General features: G+C 38.3%; 1 protein-coding gene across 1 annotated transcript in view; it reads left to right on the forward strand.

Moving 5' to 3' along the window:
* The window catches only part of KCNU1 (potassium calcium-activated channel subfamily U member 1), a 136,367-nt gene that overhangs the window by 23,812 nt on the left and 92,611 nt on the right, over positions 1-19,944 (forward strand). The window contains exons 9-18 of the mRNA XM_066383593.1: positions 169-260; positions 2,261-2,371; positions 6,687-6,792; positions 8,244-8,326; positions 8,926-8,995; positions 11,209-11,361; positions 14,831-14,943; positions 15,313-15,381; positions 18,844-18,933; positions 19,069-19,166. Of these exons, the coding sequence (XP_066239690.1) occupies positions 169-260; positions 2,261-2,371; positions 6,687-6,792; positions 8,244-8,326; positions 8,926-8,995; positions 11,209-11,361; positions 14,831-14,943; positions 15,313-15,381; positions 18,844-18,933; positions 19,069-19,166 (985 nt within the window). The remainder of the gene's footprint in view (positions 1-168; positions 261-2,260; positions 2,372-6,686; positions 6,793-8,243; positions 8,327-8,925; positions 8,996-11,208; positions 11,362-14,830; positions 14,944-15,312; positions 15,382-18,843; positions 18,934-19,068; positions 19,167-19,944) is intronic.

Below are 19,944 nucleotides of genomic sequence, written 5' to 3' on the forward strand. Positions count from 1 at the left end.
AATGGCTGAAGTAAGAAAGAGAAAGGGTGTCTCTTTAAAAATATAGTTCACAGTGAAGCTCCTCATAGATGAAAGATTTGTGTACCTTCTTTCTCCTTTATAATCTCAGAATTTTGGCTTATCTTTTAAAATAATGAAACCTAAGGTGTTATTTGATGTTCATTTTAGATACTGTTTGCAAACTATATCCCTGAGTTGGTGGAACTTTTTGCTAACAAGAAGAAATACACCAGTCCCTATAACGTGCTCAAAGGGAAGAAGTAAGTAGCTTTCAAATATAATTTCTACAGTTTGAGATCTCCTAATAATCATATATCTCTTTCTAAACACCTATTGTATGGCTTAGGTGAATATATTGGCAAAATCCTTCATTCACTAAAGAGGGTTGTTCTAAAATAAATACCATGAGAAGATAATATTTGCTACTTGATACAAACTACTATCTAGATACTCATAAGGGCATTAAATCAACTAAAATAACAGATAATGTTGTCATTCATTGTCAAATATTGATTGTGACAATATTTTGACCTTTCTTTCTACCACTGACTATTCTCTTATATCCGTGACTAAATGTCTTATTCATTTTAATCATGTGGTTAACTCAGGCTGACTTTACATAATGAATCAAATTCAAGGAATAGTTCAAATTTAAAATAATAAATTAAGTTTTCTTAGGCCCAGCTCCCCTAAACCTTGTGGGGTTCATTCACGGCAGAGGTTTGATGGAGTTAGGAGCAGTTTCAACCTCTTTGCCAGAACTTTATAGATCCATATCACAGCCATTTGTTCCCAGGAGAAAAACAGATTTGTTTTTACCCTGTTTCATTGTGGGTATATGTTACCACAGTTTCCTTTATGCTATTTTCATCTAAGAAAAAAAAGAATGGATTAGGAAACTTCAATTGGAAGTGATTCTTTTTTTATTTAGTCTCTATCCACTGCAGAGGAAAGAGGCACAATGGAGGCAAATTTTCTTAGAGCAGTCTCGGAGCAGTTGGATGAAAACCAAGACTGATCTAGGACTAAGAAAATAATGAAATGGCCTGACCGGGTGGTGGCACAGTGAATAGAGCATCAGACTAGGATGCATAAGACCCAGGATTGAAACCATGAGGTCACTGGCTTGAGCGCAGGTTCATCTAGCTTAAGCACTGGCTCACTAGCTTGAGTGCAGGGTCACTGGCTTTACCATGGGATCATAGACATGACCCCATGGTAGCTGGCTTAAGCCCAAAGGTTGCTGGCTTGAAGCCCAAAGTCACTGGTTTGAGCCCAAGGTCACTGGCTTAAGCAAGGGGTCACTCACTCTGCTGCAGCCCCCCCCTCCCCAGTCAAGGCACATATGAGAAAGCAATCAATGAACAACTAAGAAGACTAAGGAGCTGCAATGAAGAATTGATGCTTCTCATCTCTCTCCTTCCTGTCTGTCTGTCCCTATCTGTCCCTCTCTCTGTCTTTCTCTGTGTCACAAAAAAATAGAAAGAAAATAATGAAATGAATGCAATAAACTAGATAAGCCAAAGTCTATGTCAGGAAAGGGATATGCGACTTAAGCTAAATCAGCTTGTAAGGTCTGGAAATTTTAAGAAAAACTTAGGCTAAAATTAGACTTTTCATTTCCTTCAGTGACCAGTAGAGGGAAAAAAGTAGGCTTTACTTTCAAGCCTAAGGAAATTGACAACTATTTTCCACCATAAAAGTTACATGCTTATATTTTTACACCTGTCTTAGCTGTCACTCTATTGGACTTACTTTTTTTTTTTGTGCCAACTAAGTAACTTTAGATGCAAAAAACAAACAGAAATAACCTAGATTCTGGTGTTACATCAACCATAGCATTTAACTACAGGGAAATCAATTGGACCGTCTGAGCCTCCGTTGTTCCTCAGTGAAGAACGACTACCTCAGCCAATCAGGCATCAAGTGGAAAATCAAATTAAATTACACAGTTGCAAGTCCATTATAAGTTATGAATAACCATGAAAACCTAACAGTTATGATAGTTATTGTTGTATCCCTAGAAACTATGTGTAATTCAAATGTATACCCTATCCGAGATGAACTAGAGAAGACAGGAATCTGCCGCTTCTTTTGTATAATGGAGATGTAGTCCTTGGTGTTTCTGTTGTTAAATCTGGATGATTCAAATACCAAATTTATTTAAAACTAAGTTTAAGCTAATTGTTCATCTCTAAGTGTAGACAGGAAGATACTTCAGTTCTTCAGATGACCCACCTAACACGTTCTTGCTCCCTAGGTTCATTGTGGTCTGTGGAAACATCACCGTTGACAGTGTGACTGCTTTCCTGAGGAATTTTCTCCGTCATAAAGCAGGGGTGATCCACACCGAGATTGTTTTTCTGGGAGAGTAAGTGTATCTGTTTGGTTCGTGGGCTCGAAATTAATACTTGAAATATGTGTAAATGTTTTCAATGGAAGAAAATTACCCTTATAATAATCAGAAAAATTAAGAAACAATAAGAAGCAATGAGAAAAGAAAAAGCCATCTTGTGATCGGAGTTAACTTTGAAAACAGTTTGGCACTGTACCTTACTAGATGTTTTCCTGCATATGTATGATTAAGTGGTACCTTATTTTTAAGGTTATTCTGTACTATTTCTATTATATATGACCATAATTTTCTGTACAAGTCTGGCACACTGTAATTATAATTCTAACTGTTAATTATTAGACTCGAGAAATCTAAAGTTTAAATAGATGCACAAAAGATTTGTTTTGGTTATGTTTTTGTTCTATGCAGTTTACCTCTTCATCAGCAGAGTTTAAGTCAAATACTTTGTGAAACACTGGGAAATGCATATTTAATGCAAAAAGGTTTTGAAATAGGCAAAATGTTTTCTAATTGTTTTATTTTACTATTTTTGTTCCTAGTGATATGAAACTATTATGTTGTGTTTGATGGTTCTCTTTCCTTTTTGAAATGCCTCTTTCCCCTTCCTTCCTTCCTTCCTTCCTTCCTTCCTTCCTTCCTTTTTATTAAGTGAGAGGCGGGGAGGCGGAGATAGACTTCTGCACACTCCCCAACTGGGATCCACCTGGCAAGCCCCCTACCAGGCAATGCTCTGCCTGTCTGGGCTGCTCCTCCATTGCTGGGCAACTGAGCTATTTTAGCAGCTGAAGCAAGGCCATGGAGCCATCCTCAGCACCCGGGGTCAACTTTGAACTGCTGGAGCCATAGCTACAAGAGGGAAGAGAGAGAGAGCTCTAGGGGGTTGGGATGGGAGAGGGGTGGAAAAGCAGAGAGTTTCTTATCCTGTGTGCCTTGACTGGGAATCAAACCCAGGACATCCACTCACCAGGCTGACACTGTACAACTGAGCCAACCAACCATGGCACCTCTTTATTTCTTTTATCCTCTTTTCTATGAGGTTGATCATCTGTTATTTTACTGACTTCTAAACATCAATATGTTTTCATCTGAGCTGTTTTGCATCATATATTGTAAATATTTTTTCCAGTCCTTGACTTTTAATTTTGTGTGCTTTTATTTTAGTATAGGAACATTTGACTTTCATGTACTTTAATCCGTACACTCCTTTTTCTTGTGTGTTTCTTGCTTTTCTTACATTCTTAAGTCTTCTTATTCTAGGATCTAGGATTAAATAAATGTTTCTCTAGCATTACTATGTTTTCATGAGGAAATAGTTTTATATTTAAGTTCTCCCAAATTGATTTGGTGTAATGTGAAGGAAACAAACTATTTCCCCCCCAATGGTTAATCAGTTATTTAGACATCACTTAATAAATAAGCCAGGCAGATTTGAAATGACATTTTGATCTTTTACAGGAATATATATAGGATTCATTCAACCTTTACACATTTTGTAGTTAAAGCAGAAAACTAAGCATTGTCTTTGATATTCCTGTCTCCCTCAAGCCCTATGTACACTTTCATCAATATCATCAATGTTGTCTCCTAAACAAATTCTAATTCTATTTCTACTATTTCATCTCCACTATCCCAATCCTATTCAAAGTTAATTCTCTTGTTGCACCTGAATTTCTGTAAAGGCTACTTTATTAACTCATTTTTTCCCTCAGAAAATTTCTTCTACCATTATGTGACCAGTTTATTTTCATCCTTCAGCACTCAGAGAGCTCTTCCTTATCCTACCTATTTAAATTAATGACTTCTCATCTTTCTGCCTCTTTACTGTTATATTTCTTTTCAAGCAATTATCACCTTCTGTGATCGTGGTAGATTTCCCTTTAATATAGCTATTAACATTTCCTTTCCTTACTGTGCATTCATGCTTATGCTCTTAATAATAGGTGGAGTCTCTTTCTTCTCTGTTTGAATCTGGACTGCCTAGTAACTTGATTTGATAAATAGAATGCAACAGAGTTAACACTTTGCTAGTTTCAGTCCCTTTAAGAGGATTGTCAGTTTCAACTTTGACTCCAACAGAGTCTTAAGCCCTTAAGCCATCATATAAAAAAATCAGACTAGTTTGCTGGGAAGAAGGCCCAGCCAGCTCTCACCTGCTCTAGTCAGGTAGTTTAGACAACAAACGTGTGTACAGAGTCAGTCTGGTCATTCCAGCACCAAAATGTGGTCTTCTCCTTGGAACCAATAGTAGGCAGAGGCTGGAAGGGTTGCATGGAGACTCTTACTGGAGGCCAAAAAATAAAAATAAAAATGAGGAAATTGGAAGAAGAGTAGAATTTTGGTAACAGTGTCACTAAAAGTAACATCGAAGATAAAAAGTATACCTAGTGTAGTTGTGCAGCTAGCTAAGAACATTCCCCAAAAGAGTATTGAGTGTCATTTGCCATCATATAATCATGTATGATAATGTTGGAAAGTTGAGAAAAGAAGAAACTCTTTAGTGTTCAAGCAGAACATAAAGGAAATGTAGAAGTCCCAGAACCTTCTCTCTAGATGGCCAGCAAATATCAGAGGAAAATGATGGCAGGAGAAAAAATAATCCTATTGTTGGGCACATGAGTTTGTAAGATTTGTATTTTTTGAGTTTTCTCACTTTTATTGTTAAAAATGGCACTGGGTAGCCACATATGTGCTTACCTTCAGAGCAGGGCAGTTGATTGCAAATTGCAGCCTGCATTCCTGCTTGGGAAGGGCCATTGTCTTGCTAGTGTTTGCTGGAGGAGAGGTTTTCGCTCCAGAAAGTTTTGAAAAAGAGAGAAGAAGGGGAGACAAGTCATGTTGTCAGGGAAAGAGAGAGAAGGGGTGCAGATGGGGAACAAGAGGTGCTCCGCTGAGACTGTTGGGGCCTTTGATTCTAGGAGAAACCGGAGAAGATGCTCCTGGTTGTGGAACCAGAGAATGTGTCAGTGGCTCTGTGAACTCTGAGTGAAAAGGAAGTGTTTTCCCTGTGTGTTTGCTTGTCAGCCAGTGTGAGACTTTAATAAAGGAATGGCCCACCATTTTTTGGCTCCACTGTTTCTTTACTGTCTGTCTGAATCTAATGGGAACCTGCATGTGAATGGCCATGATGGTGGCGACTATTGGCCATACACCTATAAAATATGACCTCAAGGTCAAAGGTTAAGATCCAAACAAGAATGCAGCTGAAAACTCTTTGTTAAGACCTCAGAAAGATTTAGGGTGGTGACTTTTTGATGCTCCTTTCAATCAGGCAAATGGCTTCTAAGAAACCTGAGAACATTCTTCCAATCCTAACATTCTCAAAGTAGAGAGAGATTTGTCCTCAGAGGAATGTGAATATGATTTTGTGGGCATACCATAAACCTGAATGATTTGTATATAAATTTGTCAGTGCTTTAAAGAATTGTTTACTGGTGAAAGTACGGCCAGCTTGGGGTAAAAGGGACAGAGAAAGTTAAAAAAAAATGTCTCTGGACCACCATCCAGTGTAGCCCCGGCACGAGTCATACTGAGACAGCTACTCAAATACAGACACGGTACATTTATTAAGGTAGAGGAAGGATGGCTCAGATGGTCAGAGGGCAGAGACAAGAGTCAAGAAGAACAACGAATTAGCTCAAGACAGAACTGAGCTTTAATCAAAAAACATCCGCTGCTCATAGAGTAGGAGGCCCTAATTATAGGTGCTCAGATAGATCTGGGGATTTCTATGTACTAATTTCTAGTGATTTATATGTATGTGCCCTTCATTACCAGCCTCACCTCTTTTGATTGGGAATGTCTGTAGTAATCTTCCTTTTCTGCATCATGGTATACTGGCTGTGGAGATGGAGATAAAACTTGTCTGTTTAGTTCATAGGTCTTCAAATGAAAAGGAGTTGTACCTGAAGAACCCTATCCACATTTAGACCTGATTCAAGATGACAAGATCCAGGACTTTGACCTGATTGCTATAAAAAGATGCGACTTTGTGGGAAAACCATAGAATATTTTGCACAGGGGAGGGATATGAATTCTTGTGGCCACTAGGAAAGACTGTGGTAGATTGCTTATAAGAGATGGCTGTCAGAAATATCTCCAAAACGTTTACACATATACTATTCCTTTACCAAATTAGACCGAGCTTCAGACTCATCCCTTAAATTAGGCTACATCACCTAAGGTCAACATCACCTAACCACGTTGATTAATAACAGAGTATAGATATTCTCCAAGAAGAGATTAGGGGTTCTATTAAATGCAAATAAATAGAACAGTCTATTAAGCAAGAGTATCATCCTTTTCTGTCTTTGGTACTGCATTCTTTGTCCAGGGCTCTTCCTTCTTTGGAATTGGAAACCATATTTAAATGTTACCTGGCCTACGCAACTTTTGTTTGTGGATCTGCGCTGAAGTGGGAGGATCTGAGGCGAGTTGCGGTAGGAACTAATATTTTTTTTATTCTTCTAGTTAAACCTCAGCTGCAGCAGTTAAGATGTTAGGATATAAGCATTACTCCACATCCTTAAATTTGGGAGAATATGACTATCAATTTGAAAAACTGATCATAAAGGAAATGTTGTAGTTGACCTATAGAACCTCCTTGAAAAATATCAAGCAGACTTCACTGTTTATCCACCCTTATAGTTAAATTATTTATTTCACTCAATTTCTCTATCTAGAGCAATTTTATTTTCACAATCTAAGAGATCTGAAAAAAATTATGGATAGCAAAAGAGTGTTTGATCTTAACCATTCAAATGGGATTCTTACCAGAGGACAGATTTACCAACTTCTAAACACATTGATGTGCCTTCTGATAGGAGAAACATGAAGGGAAATAGCGGAGATCCCATTAAGGTTGGAACTAAAAACTAATGATTAAAGGCCAACCCTCCAGACAGCCTTCATTTAAGATCAAAGCCAACTTCCTCTCATTTTGTAGGTTTCACAGAATCATATAAACCAAAAGATTTCAGTTTTTTAAAGTAGAGATCTATAGAGTTAACATAAAAGGTTGAAGCAGAAAATGACAGACTCAAAATTTCTCCTTACTGCATCTTGGTTTTATGAGAGCCATATCAATAATCTTCTGGAATCTTAAGATTCAGAATCCACCAATATTGAATAACTGCTTACTTTTGGCTAAGCAATGTTCCAGTTCATTCTTTGCTGTCCTGAAAGGTAAATAAATTTATACACAGTTGATTAAAAAGGTCTTATTACTCATCAGTAGGCATAAATTGATGGTTAGGATGATAGGAAATATATAACTATGTACTGCACTCACTTTAACGCAATCTAATATCTATAGCAGGGGTCTCAAACTCAACTCAGCATGTGGGCCGCAGAGCAAGATCACAGCCATTCGGCGGGCCGCACTAGGTCTACAAAAGGCAACTGTTACGCAACACTTTTCTCACTGCAGTTGAAAACAAAAAAAAATCAGTACAACAAGTACAATCATACATTGCAGTTTACTCAGTGTCACAAAACGACCAGGAACTGTAGTTCGCATCACAACTGCTGTTAACTAAGCTAATATCTAGCTAGGATGCTAGAGAAATGAAAAATACAAGTAGGCTCCTAGGCTTACTTAATTTTATCCAAAATATTTTGAACTTCGTGGATTAGTCTGCGGGCCGCACAAAATTGTTCGGTGGGCCGCATGCGGCCCGCGGGCCGCGAGTTTGAGACCCCTGATCTATAGTATTTTGGTGACAGTGTGCCCTAGTCCAACCACTGTAGTCCTCACAGCCCTTGCAGCATTTGCAAGACTATGACCCTGTTATGAAAAAAAATTAAAAAACATGATAAAACCCAAAAAAGGAACATTAGAACGTTGCTCATGTAATTAATAAGACAGTTGCTGTTCAATCTTGAAGAATAGGTGGAATCCGCAGAAGCATGCCTGATTATAGCCAACCCTTTGTGCAGTGACTCATACGCTGAAGATACTTCAAACATTATGAGGTAAGAAGCTGGCACTGTGTTTTTTATGCTCTAATGCTCATTTATTTCAGTCTCTTTTAAACTAAAGCCTGGGGCATGGGTTGAAACGGGGGAAGATACCATCTATAACTAGGTTATCATATTCCAGGTTTCTGCCTTTTTTTTTTCTGCTCCCAGAAATGGTGCAGATATATAAAAAAGTAATTGAAAATAGATTATCCTTAGTGTCTATGGGCTTCTCCACATACTTTCTTGAAGTTTCATATGGATAATAGCTATTTAAAAAGAAAGGTCTGACCAGGTGGTGGTGCAGTGGATAGAGCGCCAGCCTGGAATACAGAGGAACCAGGTTCAAAACCCCGAGGTCACTGGCTTCAGCGCAGGCTCGCCAGCTTGAGCGTGGAGTTGCTGGCTTGAGTGTGGGATCATAGGCAGGACTCTATGGTCACTGGCTTGAGCCCGAGGGTCGCTGGCTTGAAGCCCAAGGTTGCTAACTTGAGCGCAAGGTTGCTAGCATTTTATTATGCTTACTCACATTATCAGTTTAACTCCGACTGAAATTTATTACAAAGCCATTGTATATGGCACGTCACTGATGAGCATATTTGTTGTTTATGTAGGGTACTCTCTATCAAGAACTATAACCCGAGCACCAGAATCATCATACAGATACTTCAGTCCCATAACAAGGTATTGTAACTTTCTAGTCTATCCAGTCACCTCGTCTTTTAGCCTGTGGAGCTAGTGAACTTAGTACATCTAAGTAATGAATGGATTTATTACTTTCAAATGGCTTTACACTTGAAAAGTTTTTGCCAGTTGTAGGGGAAAGTTGGAGTCTCGTGAAGGTTGTTAATTAATTACAAAAATAAATTTGGAAAGAGGTATATTTGCACACTTTAAAAGCTGCTGCCTGAGGGTCTAACATCCAATCAGCTTGAATCTAGGTGGTGAGTAGATCCTCTGCTTTGGGAGACTGATAGGTCTTGGCATATGCTTGACTACTGGGAGCCACTAAAACGAAAGTAGGCTGATGAAACAATCACCAAAGTTTGGGAGACAACCAAGAACTAGGCCAAGGTTGATTACTAAGGATCGTCTTCTACATGAAGCTATTCCTCTTAGAGAGTTGAGGAAAATGAAGAAACATAAATAAATGTTCTAAACAAACAAACAACGACAGCAACAACAAAAATCCAAGGTAAAGCCTCAGAAAAATACCTTAATGAGAGATGAGTGAGTTACATGACAGGGAGTTCAATAACTGTAATAAAATTATCACTGAACTTGGGAGAAGAATGGATAAAAAAATATTTCGGCCCTGGCCGGTTGGCTCAGCAGTAGAGCGTCAGCCTGGCGTGCGGGGGACCCGGGTTCGATTCCCGGCCAGGGCACATAGGAGAAGCACCCATTTGCTTCTCCACCCCCACCCCCTCCTTCCTCTCTGTCTCTCTCTTCCCCTCCTGCAACCAAGGCTCCATTGGAGCAAAGATGGCCCTGGCGCTGGGGATGACTCCTTGGCCTCTGCCCCAGGCGCTAGAGTGGCTCTGGACGCCCCGGAGGGGCAGAGCACCGCCCCCTGGTGGGCAGAGCGTCACCCCTGGTGGGTGTGCCGGGTGGATCCCGGTCGGGCGCATGCAGGAGTCTGTCTGACTGTCTCTCCCCGTTTCCAGCTTCAGAAAAAAAAAAAAAATTTCAACAAAGAAAGTAGAAAATATAAGAAAGTACCACATAGAAGTCACAGAGCTAAGGAATACGTAACTGATCTGGGAAATGCAATGTAGGGGCTCAGCCAGACTATATGAATCAGAAGAAAGGATCAGTGAACTGAAAGACAGAGTCACAGAACTCATTTAACCAGAGCTGAAAAAAAAAAAAAAAAAAAAAAAAAAAAAAAGGAAAAAAAAAAGGAAGGAAAAAAAAGAAAAGAATACAAATGAGTGAAACTTACGGAACAACATCAAGTGAACCAATATTTGCATTATAGAAGTCTCAGAAGGAGAAGAGAAAGAGAAAGAGGCAGAAAACTTATTTGAAGAAATAATGACTGAAAAACTAATCCCTAAATGGGGAACAAAATATACATCCAGATTCAGGAAGCTGAAAATTGAAAAAAAAAGAGGAAACCAAAGAGACCCACACCATGACACATTGAAGAGTCAAAAATTAAGAACAACCGAAAGTTGTTTATGTGAGACTTTTCTTGTTTCTCAAGGTAAATTTTATTGCTGTGATCTTACTTATATACTGAATCTAAAAATAAATAAACAAACAAAAACACCAACCTTGAACTCATTAATACAGATACCAGATTGTTGATTGCCAGGAGCAAGGATGAGAGTGGGTAAAATGGATGAAAGAGGTCAAAAGATACCAACTTCCAGATAAGAAATAAATAAATCATTGGAGTTTATAGCATGGAAGCTATAGTTATCAACACTTTGTTTATATATTTGAAGTTGCTAAGAGAATAAATCTCTAAAGTTACCATCACAAGAAAAAATAATTACTATTATGATGACTTATTGTGATCATTTTGCAATATATGTAAATATCAAATTATTATGTTGTACATCTGAAACTAATGTGTTTTATATATATATATATATGCCAATTTTACCTTAATAAAAACAAAACCCTCCAATAAACAAATAAAGAAAAAAAATTGTAAATTTAGAGTAGAATCAGAGGTCTAATCTATTTGCCCTGATTTTGCAACTATAGCTCGTGTCTTTTTAAAAATAGGAGCATTGATTTCTAACCACTTTTAAATGTTGAATTTGTTCTTATCACTTCTACTTGACCTGGGCACAATCAATGTTAAATAAAGACATTTATCTAGAAAAACCTTTCTTAAATTATATTTATTTCTAATGTTTGACCTAATTTCTACCATAAAACAGGTTTTTCTGCCAAAGATTCCCAGCTGGAACTGGACTACTGGAGACAACATCATCTGTTTTGCTGAGTTAAAGCTTGGATTTATTGCCCAAGGCTGTTTGGTGCCGGGTTTGTGCACCTTTCTCACGTCTCTATTTGTTGAGGAGAACGATAAGGTAACCTTGTAAACTGATGTTGAATCTTGGCTCTATCCCCATGTTCTCTCATATTAGAATCAGAAATAGGTATAAAAATTGAGGAAAGCAAAGAGGCCCGAAGAAGTGAGATTTGACTTCTGTTTGAGCTGTGAAGGGATTGAGAAATCTAGACTGAGTTCCCAGGTACTGCATCGACCTTGAAAAAAATTATTGATCTTAGCTTTGTCTAAGAATATTTATCTGCAAAATAGAGGTTATAACTCATCTTTCTACCTACCCCTGGATATTATGAATGTAAATGTATTCATAAATGTAGAAGCACTTTGAGTTATTGAAAGTAGAAGTATAATTAAGGGCTATGTTATTAGTGGAGAAGTAATATACTTAAATATAAATTAAATACAAAATAATCAACATAATAAATAATTATATTCATCAAACAGAAATAATAATACCAGTTATAATTAAAATTTAATTTTCCAGGTTATTTTGAGGGCATTCCATACAGATATAATAATAATAATCATATAGTGAGTGCCTACTATGTGTTATACATTTAAAATATGCTATGTTTCCCCCCAATAATATTTCCAGGTAGTATCTCAGTAATGGGTCAGTGATGCTCACTAACTTGGTTGTATAGTAAGTAAGTGGCAGAGCTAGAATTGTCTGACTGGCAGTCTTACCACTGTGCCCAGTACCTGTGGTTTTTGGATATCTACTCACAATCTCCCGCATCGGGTCCTATGATAATTGTGTCTGACACAAAGTGATTAGCTAAAAAGGGCTATTGGAATGAGTGAATACAGCACAAGGTCTGGCCTTTCAAATGGCATTCCCATGAAATGCTATAAGAGAGGTGTTCTAACCCTCATCTGGGCCTGGTATCTTATTGTCCAAAGCCCCTCCAGAAATTGACCTTCCTGTCCATTTAGTTAGGAGTCCACATTTGCCTTTCTTTACATGCAATTTCCCTCCTGGTTTCTTTCACATTTTACTTCCTTTGTTCAATACATTCAAAAAAATTTTACATCTTTTCTGGTTCTTTGTCTGGTGCTATTGAGGAAAAGCAAAAGAGGTGAAAGATAATCTGGCCAGCAAAAGGCTAACAGGACACATACGATTCTTCTGTACTGCCTTCTGTGAATGTGAAGAGATATCATAGACAGGTAAATAGGAATGGCCACCAGGCAGTAAGAAATGAACTGGCTGCTGCCAGTGACCATGATTTAACCTTCCCTTAGTGGTCAGTGTGCATGGCCTAGGAAACAGCATGTCAGGAAATCCTCTTTGGAAGTACAAGACAACTGCAATGTCTGTCGTGGTGATTGTGAGTTTAATCTCTGTGGCTGAAGAAAATAAGAACAAGTGCTCTATCTGATGACCTCATCTCTCATGGAAATATAAAAAGTAGAAATGTAAAACCAGCCCTATGATGCTTTCCTTTTTGTTTTTAACCTGAAGTTGTAACCTCCTCACTGAGGATGGTTATCTCTCAATATATATTTAAAAAGTAGTTTTTAGAATATGGGAATATGGAAATTGAGAGATATTTGTGGTCATGATCTATTTAAAAAAAAAATTTTTTTTTTTTTTTGGAAGTAAAGTCTGAAATTCACTCTCAGAAATCCTAAATGGGGTAGTCAGGGCAAGATTTTTTTTTTTTCAGAGACAGAGAGAGACTCAGAGACAGGGATAGACCGGGACAGACAGACAGGTATGGAGAGATGAGAAGTTTTTTGTTGCGTGTTGCGGCATCTTAGTTGTTCATTAATTGCTTTCTCACATGTACCTTGACCGCAGGCCTTCAGCAGATGGAGTAACCCCCTGCTCAAGCCAGCGACCTTGGGTTCAAGCTGGTGAGCTTTTGCTCAAACCAGACGAGCTCATGCTCAAGCTGGCGACCTCGGGGTCTTGAACCTGGGTCTTCCGCATCCCAGTCTGACGCTCTATCCACTGCACCACCGCCTGGACAGGCAGGGCAAGATTTTTTTAATGCATGCTGCTCTGTTCTAGATTCTGTAATTAACTATTTACTTAGGTTCAATGGCCAGGGCTCCAGTGTCTTATGTCTCCCTCCCCCCCTTTTTTTTGGATCAGACTCTTAAATCTTTCTCTGTAAATTTTTGCACTTTTAAGTGAGAATTATTAATCTCATAACCAGATTTTTCCAAGTATTGAGTTAATATTTGTAAAACTTTTGAGTACTCAGATTAAAAGGCCTTGGATCAACAGTAATTGTTTTTTATTGTATAAAGTATATGGTGGGAAATTGTAGTTTGAAGAGCATTTTCAGTTGGTTTTAGGCACAAAGCTTTCCTGACAAGCTTAAAGTTAGATTAGACCTAATCCAGCTGATTTGCTTGAACTCCCCAATCCTTCTATCAGAATCCCAAATCCATCTTATCTATCTGTTTCCCTTTCTGACCTTTAAAAAACTAACTCAAGAGGTCTTCTTGATCTCTGTGGTTATCATTTTTACCCTTTTCCAAAAGTGAAGCATTTAGATTAGAAGCAGTAAGCCAATTTCTTAGTAATTGGGACTTAAACAGTGATATGAACAGCCCAATGACCTGGGCCCTTCTCAACAAAGGAATTTAAGAGAGCGGAAAAAGGCAGAAGATTCACTTGAATCTTGGGGAGGAGTAAGGGAAGGCCTGGCTTGCCTGAAATGGTAGTCCGTTATAGCAGGGCAGAAATGTGTTTGTGATTTTCTTTTTATTTTGTTTTTCCTAAACCACAAGTTGGCCATTGGAGAACTGGTTTTAACTTTCCATGGTTATAATATTTCAGAGTTCATAGATATACCTTTATCTGAGATTCTGGGCTTTAAGTGACTTGTTCTGCCAAGTCATGATGCCTCCACTTCATTCTGAACTCTTTAATGAAAATAGTTAGATGTATGTTAGAGTTTTTGTTCTTCCTTTGACATTTCTCTAGTTAAGCACTAAAACTAATCTACTTCCTAACACCTAAGTGCAGTGGGTTCTTTTTTTTTTTTTTTTTTTTTTTTTGTATTTTTTTGTATTTTTCCGAAGTTAGAAGTGGGGAGGCAGTCAGACTCCTACATGCACCTGACTGGGATCCACCTGGCATGCCCACCAGGGGGTGATGCTCTGCTGCCCATCTGGGGCATTGCTCCATTGTGGCTGGAGCCATTCTAGCACCTGAGGTGGAGGCCATGGAACCATCCTCAGCACCCAGGCCAACTTTGCTCCAATGGAGCCTTGGCTGTGGGAGAGGAAGAGAGAGACAGAGAGGAAGTAGAGGAGGAAGGGTGGATAAGCAGATGGGTCACTTCTCCTGTGTGCCCTGGCTGACAATCGAACCCAGGACTTCCACATGCCCAGACGATGCTCTACCACTGAGCCAACTGGCCAGGGCCTGCAGTGAGTTCTTTTTTGCTGCTTAACAAAACATGCAACTTGAATTACAGCATCCTATATTTCATGTCAAGTGCTTCATGTGGCATGATTGTATATTACAGGTTGTTCTTAAAGAGCCCTGGAAAAAAATTTTTTTAAGTGGCCTGAAGAACAAAATCTTGACTCAACGTCTCTCTGATGACTTCACTGGAATGACTTTTCCTGAAGTTTCCCGGTATGTTAAAAGAATTATTTTCCTCATTTTTTTCATGCAGTGACGGTCTCTCAGCAATGTTCATGGACGGTATTTCTGTAGGCCAGGTTCCACGGCAGGTACTGAAGATAAAAGATCGTAAAATATAAAAATGAATAAGGCTGACTCTCTGCAACCTCAAAGTTGTGGGACAGTTTTATCTCTGTCCCAGGTGGCATGCTGTCTATGAGTTACTTTAGGATGCATTCATTTACAAGTGGGAATTCCAGGTTTGGAAGGTCTAGAGTTTGGAGTTCTTCTCCCAGGTGCAGAGCACAGTGTTAGTCTAGTATTGTGAGTCATGCCCTGTTGTTTTCCCTTTCCTCACAAACTGCTTGTCTTCCTCCCCAGGCTCTGCTTTGTGAAACTGCACCTCTTACTGATAGCCGTCGAACAGAAGTGCATGTTTTCCTGTCACAGGTATCAATCTGGCTTTGAACCTCTTCAGTTTTTTTGAGGAAAATCTTTATGATTAAGACTTTTCCAGATATATAGTCACGACTAAGCTTTCTGCCATTTGCTGAGAGCCAGCCTATTGGGCACTCAGGGTGCTATGGGGCATTTAGTATTATCTCTAATGATTGGGGTTAGAATAGTCACCTTAAAGTGTGGACAGGTGCTTTACCTTTTTTCCAATGACCCCGCCCTAATTCTCATCAGCAGAAGAGAGAAGAAATGACCACCTTCTCAGATCTGTTCCTCTTAATATATTACCAAATCTTGAAAATCTTGATCATGAAACCGTACTATGAAATAGAATTGTTTATGATAAAGATATTCTCACAAACTCTAATCTTAGAGACAAATCTGCAAAATATGGCAAAATGGAAATTTGAATGGCAAGCTAGATAAACTCTCCTGTTAGTAAGGGAGCTGAAAGAAAGAGATAACATCAGCATTTCCTGAGAACCCAACTGGATAATATGAGAAGTTATCATGTATTCAAAATAAAATGTAGGACAAATAGAGAATCAGCTCCAATGCTATATTAGAAAAGATAATGAAAAATAAAGGGAAGGGTCTTAAATGCATGGGAACAAGAAAGATGTTGGCTTATGTAGGTTTTTAGTGCAAAACTAACTTAAATTAAATTAGAATGAATACACTAGGTTCTAGTCTTGTTTATGATTTGCTAGCCCAGTCGCCTTGGCAAAGTGTGCATCATCTGTGAAGTGAAGAACTTATGTTAATTAACATCAGAGACCCCTTATAGCTCTAAATTGACATTACCAGGAACCCTGAAATTACAGGGAAATAGTCACAATTCAATAATTTTGAGTGACAGCATACAGACTACAAAGGAATGACTTTATATGAAAGGTTGGAATGAACAACAGTTCTGTGCAAGTAGAGAGCGTGCTGAAGGAATCTGGGCAAAAGAAATCAGTCAGGTACCTTGCAAAGCAAGTGGTTAAGGAGAGAATAACAACTAGTATTGTCTGGATGACTAAATTCTATTAGCAATCCTGCCATACTCCAGAAGATCTCAAAATCTAAACCTAAATTGAGCAGTTTGGGTTTCCGACTGGCCCAAAACTTGATCAAGTTTTAGCATCTCTTTGACTTTCCACAACCCGAGAATGCATCAGAATTATATGCAAAGTTTTTACAAACATATAGATTCCAGAACCTCACCTCTTTACAAAATCAAAATCTCCAAGGGTGGGGCCTATGAATTTTTTGTCTTCATGATATATGTATTCAGTTTATTCACTGGCATTTCACAACTACTGGGCCAAATGCTTTTAAGGTGTTTTTCAATTCTGACACCCAAGAATTCTATAAACAGTATTAGAATAACTATCAGGACATCATAGGCCAGAAACACAAATACCTGGTAAGCAACTAATATCTACACACATTTGAGAGGCCCCAGTGCTGTTTAATATCTAGCACACATCCATCCACAATGACAGAGGAACTTGCTCTAACACAGATTTAACTTTGGTTTCTAGCCAATAAGTCAGGTGAAGCAAAGGAATTAGATCCTGATTTCACATAGATACTGCTAATAGCAATCTCATCCTTGATTGCTAGTTCACGACCTACAGCGCTGTAAGCACTTTACTTACATTATTAACTCTTGAATCCTCACAATAGTGGTGTAAGATGTGCACAGTTATTTGTTCCGTTTCACAGAGGAGAGGGTTGAGGTCAAGAAAGGCCAGCTAATTTCCCCAAGCTCACACTACTCCCAAGTGGCAAAGACAGAGTCTGTACTCAGTCTGGCTCTGGGGGCTGCACTTCTGATCCCCAAGTTGTCTGGAATCCACCATAGTCATATATAAGAGAAAGAAAAATAGGGCACCTCAGTGGCAGGCTTTAGGCAAGTATATTGAAGCACTGGTGGAAAACCTTTTTTCTCACCTTTTATTTTCTCTTCTAATTGATACACTTGAATATACCTCAGACTTGCACAACCCCTGGATAATCATAAAGATTTGTCTTAAAGAATAATTTGTCACCTGCTAAGAGATAAAGTTGGACCTGACCCAGTTAGATAATATTCTGAGATTGTTCCAGCCACGAACATTCTCTAATAAAGCAACTGGCTGTGATTAATGAGAAGAGGAATTAAGCAATAATATCAGTTCAGAAAAATCTTCAAAGGTTCACCTCTTTTTTCAAATGCAACCAGAGGTATTAATCATGACAGTGTCTTCGTAACTCAATATTTATTAAGAGTTCAGAGGACCAGCCCTTATAAAAAAAAAAAGAGATCTAAAGATACTACTAAGTTTATGCTTGTGAGCTAGTGAACATTAAGCAATGATATTTGGGGTCAGAGGCACAAATCCATGTTCTTTCTCTTTTACAGTAAACGCAATCATTCCACTTATTAATATCAGTCAGTAAATATTCAGAAAATGCCATCCAATGTCTCAAGGAATAATCTACCTGAACATAGCTATTCAGCAGCTTTCTAGTCTTGGCATTGGGCTGAAGAGTTTTTGTCGTGCAAGCCTTTTATTTTTGTAAGGCTCTGACACTTGCAAGTCATTTGGGAGTACCCTCACAGCAGAATAAGCTTTGCCAGAATTAAGATTTAACCTCTTTTCAATGAGAATATAAAAGGAGTGTGTTTTAAAAGAGGAAAGGAATACTGTAATTATCCACAAATGAAGTGCGAAGAGTTGTAGGGTTATAAGACCTTATCGTACTGGAAGTCTGAAAAAAAAAACAACCCAGGTTATCTGATAACATAGGGAGAAATATGAGAAACTCAAATAGTCACAACAGAGTACTGCATCAAGGTGTATCACAAATGAAATTTATAAGACAACATTTCAAACACACGAATCATAAAATAATTAAAAATAAGAATGTTCAAGTAATGTAGAAATAAAAAGAATTCAAGTGGTTCCTACTCAGAAATCTTGCAATTTGGAGACAAAAATGAAGTAAAAAAAAAATGTGTAGGCAAACAAAAGGAACTTTGAACCCCGTTGATTAATAAACGTAATTTAATTTTAAAGGTCAAGTAGCCTACGGATGAACACCATTAGGAAGTCTAGCAAGGGTGTGGCCTTGACTTACATGGCAACGGGTAGCCTAAACCATCAAGGCTTCATATGTTTGAGCTGGTTTGACCATCTCAGATTCAGGGCACAGTCCAAGGAAGAGCTTACCCTTAGCTCAGTGTGTATGCAGCTCAGCAATCGTGTTGTGACCATGGAGTTCCTCTGCATATTTAGCAGCAATCAGAGTATTAAATATAGTCAAATTCACATTTTCTACCATGTTTAGCAGTAAAAAGGAATTGAGTCCTATTAACTTTGCAACTTAGAGAATCCACTGATTATGACAGAAAGACACATCAAATATTGGCACAGATATTGGAGGGAAAAATGACTGTATTTTTATTATTTTTTTTGTCTCTAGTGGTCTATTGTTAAATCCACCTGCGGAGTTTAAGTTGCATAAGAACACATTAGGTTTCTTTATTGCTGAATCTGCAAGGAAAGTCAGAAGGTAATTTTTTTATTACTTTATGGGGAGAAAGTCCTAAAGGACGTACAACTTAATGGCGGGTAGTCTGAGTCAGCACCATGCTTCCTTAGTGTTAAGCTTCACATAAGTCATTCTTGATTTGCTTTCATTGTCCAGAGCCTTCTTTTACTGTGCCACCTGTCACAGTGATGTGCATTCTCCTGAGCTAATTGAAAAATGTAACTGCAAAAGCAAGAACAGCCGATACTTCACAGGTAACTGCACTTTATATCTGGCTGTTCTCAGCCCAGCTTCTGGGGCTGTGGCCAAGGAAAGAGGAGAGGTTCCATCCTCTTAAAGGACAATGCCCATTTGAACTTGGCCAAGAAGTGGCAGACATTTCCCCACTGGGCATACAGGACCTGAATCCATCGTTTAGCTCTGAAAGCAACCTGAGTAGTTATCTAGTGCAGCTTGTTCACAGGCCAGGTAAATGAGTTCTAAAGGAGAATAACCGAGGAGCAGGTGCATGGAGCTTCTCCTGCTGCCGTTCTACCTGCAAAATGAAAGACTCTGTCTTCACCCTGTCTTCATTTTCTCTGAATCTTTCCATTTTCCCTTGAGAACTTAGAACAGTTATGGGCATTGGAAAGAATAAACTATTCCTGTATAGTTTCCTGGAATGCTTCAGTCAGAAGAGTATTTTTAAATAAATGGGCATAAGACCCTATTTTGGATTCAAAAGTTAAACATTGACTCTTTTGAATTCTGTAATAATATGAATCTTTATTGAGGCAATAGATGAGGCTGACTAAATAGGAGAAATGTCCCACTAAAAAAGGTGTGAATAAGAAGGAAAAAATATGTTAAATTTATCATTTCATTATACATTTCTTTATACTATATGAACATTTAACATGGTTTCATGCAGTAGACACATCCCTAAAAATACCACGTACAAATAAAACATTGGCAAATTATACACACTCATATGCTTGTACTATCATCAGTCATTTTACAAAACAAAACAGTTTTATAAAAATGAATAATCAC

Source organism: Saccopteryx leptura, chromosome 4, assembly GCF_036850995.1.
Source record: "Saccopteryx leptura isolate mSacLep1 chromosome 4, mSacLep1_pri_phased_curated, whole genome shotgun sequence".
NCBI classification, from domain to species: domain Eukaryota; kingdom Metazoa; phylum Chordata; class Mammalia; order Chiroptera; family Emballonuridae; genus Saccopteryx; species Saccopteryx leptura.